At 49.0% G+C, this 17,465-nt stretch overlaps 1 protein-coding gene across 2 annotated transcripts in view; it reads left to right on the forward strand.

Annotated features, from left to right (window-relative positions):
- The window catches only part of LOC131833378 (uncharacterized), a 73,473-nt gene that overhangs the window by 25,873 nt on the left and 30,135 nt on the right, over positions 1 to 17,465 (forward strand). For both annotated transcript variants that reach the window (XM_059176570.1, XM_059176569.1), the window contains one exon: positions 8,498 to 8,572. In XM_059176570.1, the coding sequence (XP_059032553.1) occupies positions 8,498 to 8,572 (75 nt within the window). The remainder of the gene's footprint in view (positions 1 to 8,497; positions 8,573 to 17,465) is intronic.

Raw genomic sequence — 17,465 nt, forward strand, 5'->3', positions numbered from 1 at the left:
AATTAGAGACAAAAACAGCTGATCTGGTTCGACAAGCTGAGGAAGTAATAAGAGATCACCAAGAAGTACAATCAAGGCCGGTTTCAACACAAATTAAATCCTATGAAAAGGAAGAGAATTGCAGTTTAAGAATTGTTTGGGACGCCTGGATGGCTCAGTGGGTTAAGTGCCTGCCTTCGGCTCAGGTCATGATCCCAGGTCCTGGGATCAAGCTCCACATTGGACTCCTTGCTCAACTGGGAAGCCTGCTTCTCCCCCTGCCTGCCACTCCCCTTGCTTGTGTTCCCTCTGTCTCTGTCTCTCTCACTCTCTCTGACAAATAAATAAAACCTTAAAACACACACACACACACACACACACACACACACAATACCTTTACAGTAGCATCCCTGCAACACACACCCAGAAAAAAAATAAGAAATAAATACTTAGGTATTAGAGTTAGGTATACGTCTTACAAAATATGGATAAGTTCTATATGAGGAAGACTACCAAGTTCTGACAAACAAAGTCAAAAGAACGAAATAAATGGAGAAAGATACCATGTTCCTGGATAGGAAGACTCAGTAGTGTCAAGATACCAGTTCTTCCAATTGGTCTGTAGATTCAGGGCAATCCCAAGCAAAATACCAGCATTTTATCAATAACAACAAGCTATTTCTGAAGTCCATATAGAAAGTGAAAGACCCAAGAATACTTAATACAATATTGAAGGAGAAGAACTCGGACTGACACTACCCTCCGTCAGTACTTAACTCGAAAGCTACGGTATGGAAGACAGTGAGGTCGTGGAGCAGAGCAGACAGACAGATCCGTGATCCGGGGAAGAGAGTAGAGAGCCCAGACACAGACCCACATGAATTGTCGTGTCAGCAGTCTGGAGCAGAAGCAATACAATGGAGCAAACAGAGCCTTTGCGACAAGTGGAGTTAGAACAGCTGGAGATTTGCATGAAAAAAAAAAAAAAAAAAGAAAGAATCTAGACACAGACTGTACACCCGTCATGAAAGTTAACTGGATGCATTCTATACTTAAATCTAAATGCAAAACTGTAAAACTCCTAGAAGAGAACAGAGGAGTAAACCTCTACGTTCTGGTGTGGTGGTGACATTTTAGATACAACACCAGAGGCATTGTCCACAAAAGAACTAATTGATTAGCTGGTCTTTATAAAATTAAGAACTTCTACACTATGGGGTGCCCAGGTGGCTCTGTTGGTTAAGCATCTGACTCTTGATTTTGGTTCAGGTCATGATCTCAGGATCGTGGGATGGAGCCTTGCATTGGGTTCTGTGCTGCACATGGAGCCTGCCTGAGACTCTCTCTCTCGGTCTCTCCCTCTGCCCCTCCCCACTTGTGTTCTCTTTCCCTTAAAACAAACAGAACAAAACAAAAAAAGCTTCTACTCTGAAAGACAATGCCGAGAGAATTTAGAAGACGATCCGTAAGATGGGAAGAATATATTTGCAAAAGACACACCTGATAATGGACTATAATCTAAAACATCTTATGATCTCATAAGACTCAAGAATATAAGAAAACAATCCAATTTAAAAATGGACCAAAGACTGTAAGAGACCCCCTCACCAAAGAGATACACAGATATAAACTAGGAGAAGGTGCTCTGTATCATACGACGTTAGGGAAATGCAAAAATCAAGCAATGAGATACCACAACACACTGATTAGGGTGGCCAAAACCTGAACACCGACAGCACTAAATGCCGACAAGGTTGTAGAGCAAGAGGAGATCTCATTCACTGCTGACGGGAAAGCAAAATGGTGCAGCCACTGTGCAAGACAGTTTGGCCGTTTCTTACAAAATTACACACGCTCTCGTCATATGATCCAGTAATCATGCTTTTCATTAGTTACCCAAAGGAGTTGAAAACTTACATCCACAAAAGCCTGCACACAGATGTTTATAGAAACTTCATTCATAATTGCCTAAACTTGGAAGCGACCAAGATGTCCTTCCGTAGGTGAGGTCCCTTCAGGCAATGGAATACGATTCCGTGCTAGAAAGAAATGCACTATGAAGCCACAGAAGACATAGAGGAACCTTAAATGTGTATTATTAAGTGAAAGAAGTTAGTCTGTGAAGGCCACATACTGTGTGATTCCACCTATAAGACATTGTGGAAAAGGCAGAACTATGGAGACAGTGAAAAGTTCAGTAGTTGATGGGGGGTGTACAGAGAACAATGGACTGAGGAGAGAGGAGTTCTAGGGCAGTGGAAATATTCTGTTTGATATGATAACGTTGAATATATGTCACTCAACCCCCAGAATGTCCAACCCCCGGAATGTACACCATCAAACTATCGATTTTGAGTCAAAGTACGCTCATCCTTAGTAACAAACGTACCTCTTTGGTGAGGGTTGTTGATGAGGAGGAAGCCTCTGGGACGTCTCTGCACCTCCCTCTCAATTTTGTTGTGAACCTAAAACTGCTCTAAAAACAGTTTTCATTAAATACAAAACAAAACGACAAACCATAGAACACACGATGATAGGTATGTTGAAAATCAAACGACTACTTTCTAAACTTTCCAATTAAAAAAGACGATATAATGTGACTCTGAAGTTTGCCAGTCCCTTCCTAATCATTGCTTTTTGCTAGTTGGAAGTATTTTCACAGAAACCTTTCTGCAGAAGGACCCTTCAGGTGAATGCGGAACTCGGTGGGTGCAGCTCGCACCTAGCTGTGAGAAAGCCTCCTGGCCTTTTATCTGGCCCTTGGGTCTCTGTTGGCCACGGAGCTCCTGTTTGGTTTGCTTGCATTAAGGCAAACACATCTTTGACTCAACATCGTTACTCAGCTGGCCAAGGAGGAGAGTGTTCACAGAAAGGCGAGAAAAAAATAAAACTGAAATGAGGCAAGACCGTTTTTAACAGGAGAAAGAGAAGTGCCACTTGAAATTACATCCAGAATGAATTTGAGGTGATTGCTCCAACAGTTTGTCAACAGCGAAGACAGATAAGTGGAGACAAGCCGTGCTTTAGAGGAATCACAGTGGAGGAAATTACAGAAAAGTGGGGGAAGGGGGGGATGTATCTGTGGATTCCAGCGTGTCCAGATTGACAGTTTGGGCTGGGTAGTTTCACATTTTCTTTCTAAAACCATGTGGCACAGAGTTGTGGTTTTTATCGGCAATGTGCTCCAAGAGGGTGCGTGACCATGGTCGCCAGTGCGAGGGGCTGCGTGAAATTTCAGTACCCGGCTTTAATTACTTGAACTTCAAAAATCCTGGAAAGAATGCCTTCGAAATACTGAAACCAGGTCCTGTGGTTTGGGGGCAGCTCAGGCTCGTGTGGCCATAGGACCCCTCTGAGCCACCACTAGCCACCTGCCAGAAACTCAGACAATGGAGCTTTGAGAAGAGTGGGCTGGGGCTTTGGCTCGCCACAGAGCATAAATGTCTTGCGGTGGGAGCTGCCCCCTTTGAAGTCCGGTGTCAGGTTGCTGGTTGAATTATGTCGGGAGTTCACTTTCCACTGATCACCAAACACTATTTTATTATCATGGTTTGACTTTTGTATTTTACCAAATAGTTCCGCACAGACCTTGCCTTTCAGAGACGGAGCAGCTGGGCTTTCCACGGCTTGGAAGCCACTCAGAAGCTCTAGGACGAGCCCGTTAAGTCCTGTTGCTGCAAATCAGCCTCTGTCCAGCCCCTTCGCCTCTGGACACGGCACCAGGGACCAGGGCACGGTACTCGAGTGGTGAGAAGATGGTCCACCGCACGGGCGTGGGAGTATTAGCAAATCCGGACGTTCTGGGCCTGTGCAGGGACAGATTCTGCCCCGTTATCAGACACCATACACCCAATCCCTTACCACACACTGGGTCAGCCTGAGCCCTGACCAGCTCAGTCCCTACTGGGAAGTTCTTAGAAATGCAAATTCTCTGTGAAACTCTGGGGTGGGCCCAGTTGTCTGTCTGTAATGAGGCCCCTGGGATTCTGATGCAGCTGGAGTGTGAGAACCAGGCCCTCCGCAGGAGCCCCCGCTTAGGGTTTTGTGGTCTGGATTAATCCTTTGGCTCTTGGGTCTGCTAGAGAGGGCCTGCCCCACTCTAAGTAATGACCCCAGGGCTTGCGTCTGAAGGCAGGTGTTGTCTACCTTGCACAGGGGACAGAGGCTGGGGTTAGCGGTGGGGACCGCACCCATGCCTTGCTGCAGCACCCTGACAAGCCACCAGGCGGCCTGGGCTCGGAGCTCGTTCTTCCCTGGCAGGGGTGGATTTGCCCTGGCTGGGAACCGGGTGACCAGCGGCACATCTGTGAGAAATTCATTTGTGATTAAGCTGTTCTGCTCTGCACTGAGGCTAGCTAGGACTTCATTAGCCCCGAACCCAAGCCCCTGGGATCCAGGGGTGAACCTGCTAAGGGGCATCTCCTACCGGCCTGGCCTGGGGAAGCCGGGGGAGGTGAACAAGCTTTTGTGTGAGTCGGCTGTTTAGCACTTCCTAGAATTTGGGTCCCGGGCACACGGAACACAGGGCAGGGACCAACGCTGGTTCCTGGAGGAGCTGGCCGGTGCCCTGCACACAATGGGCATGCCCGGTGGGCTTCCTTCCGCGGCTTTGACCAGCCGGGGCGCGCAGAGCCCCTGCGCCACGGAGGAATCCCAGCGAGCTGTCGGAGCACGCGGCTGTCTTCAGAGCTTGCTGCGCCGGGCAGGTGACTGAGACCGGGGACCCGTCTCCTCACCTCCGCAGCACGAGATTCAGAACTGGTGCCCGTCAGGCTCCAGACCCCCGTCACTGCAGGTGAGCGGGGGAATTCGGCGGAGCGTAAGGAAGGGGACGCCAGGAGAGCCAAACACGGGAACGAGGAGCCTCTGTGACCCCTCGTGGAGAATGTTAGAGATTTCCTAAAAGGGGGATTGTGGAGGCCCCTCGGCCAGCTCAGGGCCCCGGCACGGCCACGGCACGCCGGAGAATGGACAGACGACCGGTTTTCAAAGCTCCAGATCTGAACCTCCGTGTTCCGACTCGGAATAAAGACTGTCTCCCAGCAACGTGTTCGTGGGCATAAAGCAGGTGCCAGGTAAGAGTCACGGACTGACTGGAGGACTCCGAGGGACAACCAAAGATGTCACGGAGCTGGTTCCGTGAGGCAGACAGAGCCCCAGCTCGAGTCCTTGGAAATGAGTGTCGTGGTTCTGGGCTCAGAGCTCGGGCGGGAGCCGCCAGGAAGGGGTCCAGAGCAGCAAGGATGGGCTGCAGGCAGGAGTCTGTCGCGTGCCCGCCTGTGCAGACATCTGTAACCTGGCTGCCTGGGCGGGCAAAGGCCGTTCTCCCTGGAGGAATGTCCAGGGAGACATGAATGTGGACTTGGAGTCCCTGGGACGCTACCCTCACAAATTCTTCCCAATGACGGCTTTCCCATTCAGTGTTGTGTCCCCTTTGTGAGCAAATAAACAGAACCTGCTTCCTGGGAATGAGAAGGGCCGGATCTACTGATCAGATTTCAGAAGGAAACCACCACCGGCGTTCACCTCCCAGAACTGCTTGAGGATCCGGAAGAGTCTTTGGTCCGGAGTCTTTTGGTCCCAGCAGCTGCCTCGTGGTCTCCGCACCTGTACGTGCAGTTGTAGAGAATTCCTAATCCCCTGTGCATCCTTGGGGGATGGGTGACTCCTGACAGCTCTGTTCACTCCCAGTGCTGGCACACAACTGAGTGTGGGAGCCTCTGCTGGGTCTTGGGAGCACCTGCCTTGTCCTCTCACATGGTGCACCTGCTGATGGAGAATTTGGACGATGTGTGTGCTGCTGCTTTGGGGAAGAATGAGCTGCCGAGTATGAAGTACCCGGGTATGAAGTATCAAAACTTTGGTCTTGACTTGTCTCTTTTGTCCCAGCTCCCACATGATGTCAAGAGTTGTGCGGGCCTTTCCTTCAGAACATATCCAGGGGAAGCCACAGATGAGTTCTGCCTGTATCAGAACTCTGTGTAGACGGAGACATACTCCAGAGTCCGGGGACTCCAGAGCCAGGTGGTACTACCTGCATCCAAGCCAGGCTCATCTCTTGTCCAAATCATTGCCCTTAGCTTCCAACACACCCATAGAGTCTAGTGTTAACACAAGGGCCAGACTAGTCCTGTGTAGGGTTTTAGACATTTGTTGCTGTGTAGTAAGTGCCCTGAGTTTAGTGGCTTCAAATGACATTATTATTTGTAAGGATCAGTTGGGGCTCAGGTAGAAGATTCTTTTGTTGGTCTCCCCAAGGCTTAACCATGCAGCTGCATTCAGCTGTGAGCTGGACTGACTCCAATCCCTCCAAGATGGCTGTAGACCTCTTCTCTCTCTCTCTCTCTCTCTCTCTCTCTCTCTCTGCCTCTTGCTCTCTGTCTCTTTTTACCTCCATTTCTGTCTCTATCTTTGTTTCTGTGTCTGTCTGTCTCTGTTGCTCTCTCTGTCTCTCTCTGGTTTTCTCTCTCTCTCTGGCAGGGCCACTGTTTACTGAGTGGTGACTGTCTTCTAAGAAGAAGGAAGCAGAAACAGATCATCCTATTGGGACCTGGGTTGGAAGTCCCAGAATTTCGCTCTGTCACATTCTGTGAGTCAAAGCAAGTCACAGGGCTGCCCAGATGCAAGGGGAGGGGACACCCATCCCACGTCCTCCCAGGAGCAGCCACAAAGATGAAGAGTTGGGCTGCCAGAGACACAGCCCGCTCCTGTGAACATCCTTGAAAGACTCCGTGTGCTGTAGGAGCCAATGAGACCCATTTATTTGTTTGTCTGTCCGCCTCCCTTCGCTGGACTGATTTTCTCGGACAGGCATAGCTTTTCTTTTGTTCCCGATTGTCCTCCATGCCCAGAGCAGTGCCCGTGAGTAGGAAGAGCTCAAGGAACATTTGTTGAGTGAGTAGAGGAGAAATACATAAGCACATTCAGATAAAGTCATATGCGTGCCTTCAGCTAACTGCCTGTGTTTAGAAGCATGTGTGCAGGTAAGAGAGTTTCACAGCACAATCAGTCATGGAGTATGTGAGACAGAAAGTACTGCCCTGGATCCGACTTGAGCTTTTGCGTTTAGAGCAAACATGCTGTCTGAAGAAGACTGCGTGGGCTCCTCCTGTGGGGCCAGCCGCTCCCAATGAGGGACACACTGTGGCAGGCCCGTGCTTGCTGATGGGCGGTACTAGGGAGCCCAGGCTGGGCCTGTTCAGTCCCAGGATCTACCAGAGAAGTTCCTTCACTCCCAACGAACTAGTCCTCAACCTGTCAATCTGTCATCTCCCCTGGTACCTTGTTAACTTGTGAATTCCTATCAAGTGAGTCTTCTGGTTGGTAAACAAAGATACACCAATTTGTAGATTAAAAATATATTGGAATAATATGGCAGCAACATATTTTTAGCTTTGATGGATGTGCAGTGCTGATTTTTTCCCTTTAATCGCCTTTGTTTGGCGGGAAGTGGTGGATTAGGCCCCAACATAAAGTTAGTCTGTTCACAGAGCAGCACAGATGCCACCGCTGTTCCAGAAGCTTAGTCCCTGGCACTTTGTTCAACAACAGAGCCCTCAAGTCTGGGAGGGGACCCTTAGTTGTCATACCACTGGAGAGATATCTGCTCATGTTTTCAGTAAGATGAAAGAAAAAAACATGTCACGGTGACATCTCATCCAGGGTCGTAGTGAGGAGGGATTCGCATGTCTAAATGTCAAGGGCACATAGGAACGTGGGAATGTGTTTTTGGGAGACCATTACCTGGCCATTGTCTCCTCTCTCTCTCGGTGCCGAAGCCTTCACAGTTTAGCTGCAAACTACCAGCCCACCCACATATCTACACACTCCGTTTTAGTAGACGCTCATTGTTGAAATCTTCATGTTACTTAAACCTAAATGGAAGCGATATTTGTTGTGGGTTTATGGGGAATAATAAAACTTCTCAAACTTCAAAAATGCAAAGATAAAACAATCACCGTTATATCAACTACAGACTAATTTGACTTTGCACACTTTTAATGAATCTGAAATTACAAAAAATATGTGGTCAGATTTTCTAATCATAAGTTATTTTTCTTGACAGCCTGTCAGCTCACTCTTATTTTGGCCAGAACCTGTGCTGAAAGCATATTTAGATCTCTTGAGGAGCAATAAGTAATACAGCTTTGGATCCTTAGTGCTATGTTTTACAAATCTTGTCAATCACTAATATTGACATAAAAAGACATTTTCAAAAACAAAAAATAATTTTCCTCTAAAAATGTTACAAAATTATATACATTTTTGGTGCCTTATGTGCAGGCATTGTTATATGTGTGAATCTAGGCCGATAGAAGGACTGTATTTATTCGAGTGGGGATAGTTATTTGAATTACCAAATATATATGTAAAAGTATGTTTTTCACTCCAGAAATATCAAAATACATAACATCTCCAAATAAGAGGTGTTTTGTTTTTGCAAAATGTTTTGTCCGATGAGGGCTCTGTCCACTGGAGTTGCTGCTCACGGGACTTGACCTCTGGATGTTCTTTACAGGTTAGGGGCTCTTCCTTGGAATCAGCTGCCCATCCACCCCAAGCCCAGGAGGGATCTCAGCAGCCCCTTCCCAGGGTAAGCGACTCTTCTGTGTGGCCTTGAAATCTGAAGGTTATTTATCAACTTGATAATTAAACCTGGACTCAATGTGGTGGAAAATGTGATTCCTTCTGCAGATATCATCTGTAGAATCTGTGTGTGTGTGTGTGTGTGTTTGGGTGCGTCTATCTGTGTGTGTGCATGCCTGTGTGTGTGTGTGTGTGCGTGCTGAGATTGTGTATGTGAAAGTCTCTTCTCTGTGCAGATGAAACCGGGAGTGTATTATCACTGTCCTTCCCGTGAGTGTATTGTCCTGTACCTGAGGGTGTCCGTCTCTGAAGTGCTAGTGCTTACTTCTAAACTTGGTCAAATGTCATCATCCATCCGCGCCCCCATTCGTCTACTGAATCCCCTTAGAGAACGCACCGAGAGATTCTGTGAGGGAGAAAGACAGGAACCAACTCCTCAGGCGACTCCTACTTTGGTAAATGTTTCAGCATTTATTGTTCTGCAACTTGATTTGGGTTTTAGAAGAAGTGGTAGAGTGATTCTTCATTGTGATGATGTAGGTGCAATTTAATTTTTTTTCCTTAAAAATAATTGCAGTATTGGAGCTCTTCGGGGGCTCAGTCGGTGAAGCATTAGACTCTTGATTTGGGTTCAGGTCATGATCTCTGTCAGGGTCATGAGATCGAGCCCTGTGTCAGGCTCCACACGTATCTTTTCCCACACCGAATGTGGAGCCTGCTTGGGATTCTCTCTCTCTCCCTCTCCCTCTGTCCCTTCCCAACTCCCCCAACACCCCCGACCCCCGCCATTCACAAGCATTCTCTTTCTCTCTAAAAAAAAAAATGATTTCAGTGTAAGAAAGTATCTAAGGGATGAGAAGTAACAGCTAATGAGAAAACGTCAGTGAAACTGATGTCGTCCCCTCATCCTCTCCCGGACTGACTGCGAGCAGCTCAGTGCTTCCCCGTCCCCTTCGCTCTCCCAAAGGCGCACCCCCACCTGCACTTACGCTCACCCCGCACCAACCGCACTGCACAGGGAGGCCCTGATTTAGAGTCATGTTTGCAAAGATGTTCCTAAAATGGAAAAAAAACAAAAACAAAAACAAAAAACAGCACCGTGCTCTTTATGGGATGCCTATAATGGGACGTTTGAAGACATCTTTGTGGGTCCACGATCCCTAAGGGTTTGAACCACCCCAGAAGCAAACAGTGTGACTGGGGGGGGCTTTTTCTCCATTTTTCTTCATTCTGAGCATCAGCCACAAACAGTTCCTCCCCTTTCACGTTGTAAAACAAAGCGGAAAGACTGTGACTGCCTTTTACCAGATAGAGGTGATGTTTCACGAGAAAGGCATCTCCCGAGGAGGGGTCTGCACATGGTCCACGGGGTCCCGTCCAGGACGCAGTGTGGACGCCGAAAGAGAGCTTCCCTGAGCCAAGGGGCTGGTTCCTGGGTGCTCAGACCATAAACAGCCTTCAAGGCACTTAAAAAATCTGCATTTTGTGGGTGTTGGCAAAGCCGCTCTGGCTTCCTCCCCCGCCATCTGTTCTTTGTGTCTGAGCCCTCCCTTTGAACATTTGCCTTGGCTTGTAAATACTGCAATTTACTTCACTTCAGGCTTCAAGTTGATGCCATTTTGCCAAATGCACTTGTGGTGGGTCCGTTCCCTAAGAAGCCTTCATGTTTGTGAAGCGGACTCAGCTTTTTTTGGTGAAAGCCGCGGGGCAGGTTTTAGGGAGCATAGGGGCGCCCCTGGGACCTGGCTGTCTGTCCCGTCGATGTGAAAGTGAAGACAGGCCACCTTTCCCAGGCCTCTTCATGACCCACTCCAGACCGTGGCACTTTAGGGCCCACTTGCAAAGCCCTGCAGGACCCTCGGGACGCAAGTGCTCACATCCAGCGTCCCCGTCATCTCAGGGCTGTCCGGGCACAGGACCCAGACGGGGCATCCCGGGCCCCCACTGTCATTTACAGGCACACGAAACTCCCATGTGAGGAAACGCTTTGTCCCAGGGACTGTTCTTAAGAGAAAGCCACCTCCCTAAGGTGGGCTTGCTATGCCCCGCAGGCCTGGCTGCTTCCCGGGACCTGGGGTCTCACTGTGAGCACAAGGACGGGCTCCCTCTTTTACGGATTTTCTAGAAGAGGCTTCCTCATGCGTCAGGAGGACTCCAGAGGACTTTGTAACGTTTGGGACTTGTTAAATCCCTTCATGAGGCGTGGAAGCAGCCAGAATTTGTGAATGAACTTCTCAACAGTGAGGTCGATGTACTGATGGCGCTGCGCTGTCTTGGAAAGCCAGGTCCTCACCCTGCGGTTTGATGACATTCCGTGGACTCCGTCTGGGGTCTCAGCTGCCTGTTTCCAGGCCCCCAGCTTTCTCCCCATTAGCTGTCTGCTCCAGCCACCCTGGTGCCCTGTGCCCCCTAAGCCTTCCACCCCAGGGCCTTTGTATGTGCAGTTCCCTCTTCCAGAAATGCCCTTCCCGCAGTGAGCCCTACTGCCACCCCCCGCCCCGCTTCCTTCCCTCCTCAGAAGGCTCACCCTGAGAAATCTGTCCGAACTTTCTGCACTGCCTCCTTGCCCTGCCCTGTGTTTAATTCCCTTCGCCAGCTTTGGTTTTCTCTCTTAGCCCTCGCCACCTTCTACTATTTTACGTAGTAAAAGACTACGTAATTTGTTCTCCGATTTAGTGTCTCTCTCTCCTCTTCCCCAGAGCGACTTTCTCACTGTCTTGCGTTTTCTGTATATCCCCAGTGTCTAAAAAAAAAATGCGCAGCATTCAATAAATACTTGATGAATTAATGGAAAGAGTAGCAGATTTTCTAAGAAATGTTGCTTTCCTTGGCAACACTTTCCAGTGGATTCCGTCAGGTGCAGTTCCTGAAGGCGGAGCGCGGGCAGATGCAGGCTGTGTAAGCGGCACATGCGGTCAGCCTGGGGTTGGAGGCCTTCTGCAACCTGGGTGTCCGCTGCCAGAGCCGGGGACCCTCCGATCGCCCCAGCCCCCGCCTCCCGCGCATCAGTTCCTGCCTCCCTGGGCCTCTGCTGCCCAGCACACCCCCCCGCCCCCCTCCCCCGCCCCCGTTCGGCCGTTTCCCTTCCCCTGTGCTTTCCGGCCCCCGCACGCCCTCCCTGCGGAGAGCTGGGGATGCCCCTTCTTCTCCGGGATTCCGTGCATACCTGTGCACACCCGTGCACACCCGTGCACACCCGTGCACACCGCGGTCCTGGAGGAGGCCGTGGGCTCCTAGCGGCAGGGCCGGGGCTGGGCCTCGAGCAGCGCTGGTGCCTCCTGGTGGGCTCGGCCTGGCCGCGGGAACGCCGGCCGGGACCCGGCTCCGGTGCCGGCCCTCTCGTGCGGCAGGCTGGCCTCGCGTGGTTCCCCGCGGCCCCCGCACGGTGTCCCGCCTCGGTCTCTCGCGGGCGCCTTCCGTGCGCAGCCCCGACACCTGCCCGGGGTCCACCGTTCCGCAGGCGCAGAGCCGCAGCCTTCGGACAGGTCCCGTGTGTCACGTGGGATATTTGGTTAGAAATGGGGGTCCTGAGGCCATGACCACGGGTTCCCTTCAGGGGAAGGGTCCGCTGCAAGACCTAGAAGGCCTCGGTCCGTGGCGGCAGCGCCTCCTTCCAGACACCCGCCTGCTCCCGAGCTGGGAACCGGAGCCGCAGCCTGCGCTGGAGCCAGTCCGTGTGTTCTCGAGTTTGCACCGTCAAGAGGACACTCAGCGCGCGCCAGTCTGTTTGGGATCAAGCTTAACGCTCACAGACAATTGCTGAGTTCCCTTCGCTTTGTTTAAAAACAAAAAAAAAATTGGTCAAAACTTCCATTTCAGGAAATCTCTTCTTTCTTTGCCGTGAACAAACAACACGCTCAGACCTCAGAGAGATGATTGAACTGCGCACCGTGCGGCTGTGTCAGGAGACGCTGTTACACCCGTTCCGGGATTTCAAAACGGAAGGAAGGAAGGATACGTCCAAGGAAGAAAACACAAGTGGTTCTGACGGCGTCTCCCAGCTGGTGGCCTCTACCTCTAAAATATTCCATTTTCCTTGGAAAACACCAATTCTGATTGGGCTTGGCACACTGTTTGGAGAGTGTTTGCACTCGTCTTGCTTTCTTATTCACCCTGTGTCTAAAACAGCGTTTTCAGGCCAGAACAAGATCTCTCTCTGTATCTGTCCTGGGGGAGGCCGGTCGATCGGACGAGCAATTAACACACAGGGTACGAGGCACCAGTGAAGGAAAGGATGAGCGTGTGAAGTCCTCGCCCGCCGTGCTGGGCTCTGGGAAAGCCCGCCATAACGTGTGCGGGGGTAGCTCACCGGTGCTGAGGTTGTCATGAGATCTGATGACCTGGGGTAGACCTTGGGTAGAGCTCCCCAGAGAGGCCATCAGCTCACAGGCGGCCTCCCACATTGGGAATGGTCAAATACAGGTTGTACCCAATCAGAATGCACACAGAGAGGCAGGAAAAATGGGCTTCGAAAGCTTATTTACTACCCACATATAGCATGGTCTCAATTATGGCTCAGAGCCTCTACTTTTTTATCTTTATTGGAAAATGTTTTAGACTGTAACCGGCAATATATTTTTTTTTTTTAAAGATTTTATTTATTTATTTGACAGAGAGAAATCACAAGTAGATGGAGAGGCAGGCAGAGAGAGAGAGAGGGAAGCAGGCTCCCTGCTGAGCAGAGAGCCCGATGCGGGCCTCGATCCCAGGACCCTGAGATCATGACCTGAGCCGAAGGCAGCGGCTTAACCCACTGAGCCACCCAGGCGCCCTGTAACCGGCAATATTATTGAGTTATTCTGAATCACCAAGACCTGGGCTTTGATCCTGGTTTTTAGTTGTCTGTCAGTGACCTTGCTTAAGTCCCTTATGTTTACCGTATGTCAGCTTTCATTTTTTTAACTTTTTATTTTAATTCCAGTTAACACGAAATGTTATATTAGCGTCAGGTGTACAATAAAGTCATTCATCGCTTCCATACGGCCCCCGTGCTCATCACAACAAATGCTCTCCTTAATCCGCGGCCGATAGTCCCTCATGCCCCCTCAGCCCCCCGCTGTAACAATCACTGTGTTCTCTGCAGTTAAGAGTTGTTTCTTGGTTTCTCTCTCTCTCTTTTTGTTTTTTGCTTTGTTATTTGTTTTGTTTTTTTTTTAATTCCACATATGGGTGAAATCATATAGTATTTGTCTTCCTCTGACTTATTTTGCTTAGCATAATACTTTCCATCCATGGGGTACCCATGTTGTTGTAATGGAAAGCTTTCGTATTTTTTATGGCTGAGTAATATTCCATTGTGTGTGTGTGTGTGTGTGTGTGTGTGTGTGAGAGAGAGAGAGAGAGAGAGAGACACGCATGTAATACACACACACACACACACACACACACACACATATCTTCATCAGTTGACGGACACTTGGACTGTTTCCATAATGTAGCTATTGTAAATAACGCTGCTGTAAACATTGGGGGGCATGTATTCCTTTGAATCAGGAGCGTAATTGCTGGGTTGCAGGGTGGTTCTATTTTTACCTTTTGAAGGAACTTCCATACTACCGCCCTCCTCCGCCTCTTCCCCCTCCTCCTTCCTCTTCTTTAAGATTTTACTCACTTATTTGACAGAAGCAGCACAAGCAAGGGGAGCAGCAGGCTGAGGGAGAGGGAGAAGCAGGCTCCCCACTGTGCAGGGAGCCCGATTTGGGGTTTGACCCTGGGATCCTAGGATCCTGGGATCATGACCTGAGCCAAAGACTCAGGTGACTGAGTCAGGTGAGTCAGGTGACTCACTCAGGTGACTGAGCCACCCAGGCACCCCTCCACACTGTTTTCCAGAGTGGCTGCAGCACCTTACATTCCTACCAACGTGTGAGAGGGTTCCCCTTTCTCCACATCCTCGCCAACACATGTGGTTTCCTGTGTTGTTGATTTTAGTCATTCTGACAGGTGTAAGGCACATGTGTCAGCTTTCTTATCTTTTTTTTTTTTAAAGAGTGCTGTTCTTTTTTATTTTTATTTTTATTTTTTAAAGATTTTATTTATTTATTTGACACATAGAGATCACAAGTAGGCAGAGAGGCAGGCAGAGAGAAAGAGAGAGGAGGAAGCAGGCTCCCCGCTGAGCAGAGAGCCCGATGTGGGGCTCCATCCCAGCACACTGGGATCATGACCCGAGCAGAAGGCAGAGGCTTAACCCACTGAGCCACCCAGGTGCCCCCAGCTTTCTTATCTTTAAAAATGGGTGCAATAATTCTAATCTGATAGGGTTACTGAAGAATTTAATGAAACACATTATACAAAGCTTCTCCCACAAATTTACCACTCATTAAATGTGCTTTCTTCTTTCTCTTTTTTTTCCACATGAGTTGAATTTAAAAAATAATAGCTAGTGTAAATTAAAATTTTTGATAGAAATATGATGTGAAGAATTGAAAATGATGGAAAAAGAACTTAAACTGTACTGCATCTCTGCTTCCAGATAATTCAGATAATTCAGATAATGCCAAGCTAGACTCTCTAATTGTTTTATAAATTTGGGGGGGCGCCTCCATGGCTCAGTGGGTTGAGTCTTGGACTCTGGGTTTCCGCTGAGGTCGTGACCTCATGGGTGGTGGGATCCAGTGCCCCCTCGGGCTCGGCGCTCAGCAGGGAGTCTGCTCGAAGATTCTCTCCCTCTGCCTCTCCCTCCACGTGTACTCTCGCTCAGGCTCTCTCTCTAAAATAAAGAAACAAATCTTTTTAAAAAATAAATTTAAGAAACAGTTTCATATCAGATCAATCCAATGCACCCTTTTATTCTTTTATATGAGTAGGGGTGGGAAGGTTTGGTTGCTGGCCAGCAGACCGAGGCTGTAAAGATGTATAGCAAACAGGATTGCACGTTTCCATGTTTTCTGTGCCAGGCTTTCCTCCTCATGAGCGGTGTGGGGCCCCCGTAGCACTGGTGGGACGCTCCTCCCCAGGAGGGGTGTGTGGTCAGCACTACACCGGCCTGGTGCTCCGCCAGAGAGGAGCTGGCTGCTTGACGGTCAGAGGCAGACCGCATCATTCTCAGGAAAGTGGCTTTGTTTAAAAAGCAAAGTTACATTCATGCTTATCATCAATATGTCTTCTCTCCAAAGCTCTTGGAACTTTGTAGTCTGTCTACCTCTTTTGTCTCAAATGTACTCCAATAATCTTTCCTACATAATTGTGTCTATTTTGTAACAGATCTCCCAAACACTTTGCAGCTTGGCAGAATCCACTGGGCCACCAAGATGCGTCTTACTTACTACGTTCTATGCAAAACGATTGAAAACCAGACTCCGGGACAAGGTTTAGCCACAGCTGACAGAAGGACTTGCCGTTATGCAGACTGAGAAACAATCTTGTTGTCCTTAGTCCAGAGTGAGGGTTGGGTGTCATACGTGCAGTTGCGTAGTTGAAGCGGGTAGCGTGTTCCTGATCAGACCCCGCTTGTCCTGCAGGCAGGCTGTGGTCTGTAAGCTGGTGCCTGGCCCGGTTGGGTCCAGCTGGCTGGGAAGTGTGACTGCAGCTCTGGCTAGTACAAATGGCATTAATCACCTCAAATGGGCATACGCCAAATGGAGTCATTGGTTTTAGGAACGAACCATAGCCTCCACTTAGATCAAGGATCAAACTTTTATTTTGGCTGGTTCCAGAAGAGCAGGTTTTGTTACATTTCTATTAAGCAAGCCTGTAGTCAATAAAATGAAGACAGTCCAAAATAAATGTCCTACTTACCTGATTCGCTTTCTTTTTAGACACTGTCCATATGAATAGATAAATCCAGGCAGATTTGTTTTGCCTTAATTTTTCAAAATGTATAAATTTCCTTTCATGACCAAATATACTTAAAACCAGTATAAAATACGTAATGTAAAACTTGGAAAAATTCCAACTTCAGATTGTGAGTAGCTTCCTGTACCCACGTGGGAAGGGCAGCATGAAGAGTTCTCAACACGAGCGAGAATGGCTTCCTTGCTCTTCTCAAGTCATGTGGTGGGTAGCACCGGCTTAACGGGGTGATTAAACAGCCTTGTCTTCAGTTATGCCTGAAAAGTAGTTTTGTCCCCAGGTGAACCGATCTTTGTGGTTTAATTACAAATAGAAACTGTGGTTCTTACACGTGCAGATTATTATACACACACACACACACACACGCGCGCGCGCGCGCGCGCATGTACTTTAACCGCATACAATGTCTGAGTTAGAAGAGGTGGCAGAATGGAGTGGCCCAAAAGACCTTCCAGAAATCAGCGACATTTGAATACTGTTACAATGTTTAGTGTACCGATCGCTTCATAAAGAAAAGTGTTGCGCAATCCACGTGAAAGCAGGAGTTCAGAAAGCTTTTAACTTCTATAGAGAGCCCTCGGACACCGCAAACCCCGAAAGCTCTAAGAGCAGGAAGGGGGTAGCAGGCTGGGGTAGGCACGGCGTGTTTCTAGCTGTTCGTAGATGTCGGCAAACATTTTCTGGAAAGGACGAGACGCCCGTCATTTTGCGGCCACATTTGATTTGGTCGCGTGACTTAGCCCCTCCTTCCTTCCTTCCTTGTTAGCAGCCATTGAGAAATGTGGAAACCGCAAAACTGGGCCCACACGCTAGAGTTTGCCAACCTCTGATCCACGGTGTTGACTTGGTCATTCCCTTCTGGGCTTGAGTGTCTTCATGATCCGGAAGCTTCTGTTGACGCCCTGTGCCTTACCGTGTTTAATCTTTACGCACCAAGACCCCCAGCCCCGTGCCTGACCCAGGGTAGGGTCTCAGAAAATGTTTGCCACGTAAAACCTTTCCTCCTTTTCCTCTATCCTACAGCGCTGGAAGCGCGGCTTCTTTCCCAGCATGGTTGTTTTCCCATCAGCCTGAGCAGTGCTGTTTCTGGGGCCACCCCTCCCCCA

This window comes from Mustela lutreola, chromosome 6, assembly GCF_030435805.1.
Source record: "Mustela lutreola isolate mMusLut2 chromosome 6, mMusLut2.pri, whole genome shotgun sequence".
NCBI classification, from domain to species: Eukaryota; Metazoa; Chordata; class Mammalia; order Carnivora; family Mustelidae; genus Mustela; species Mustela lutreola.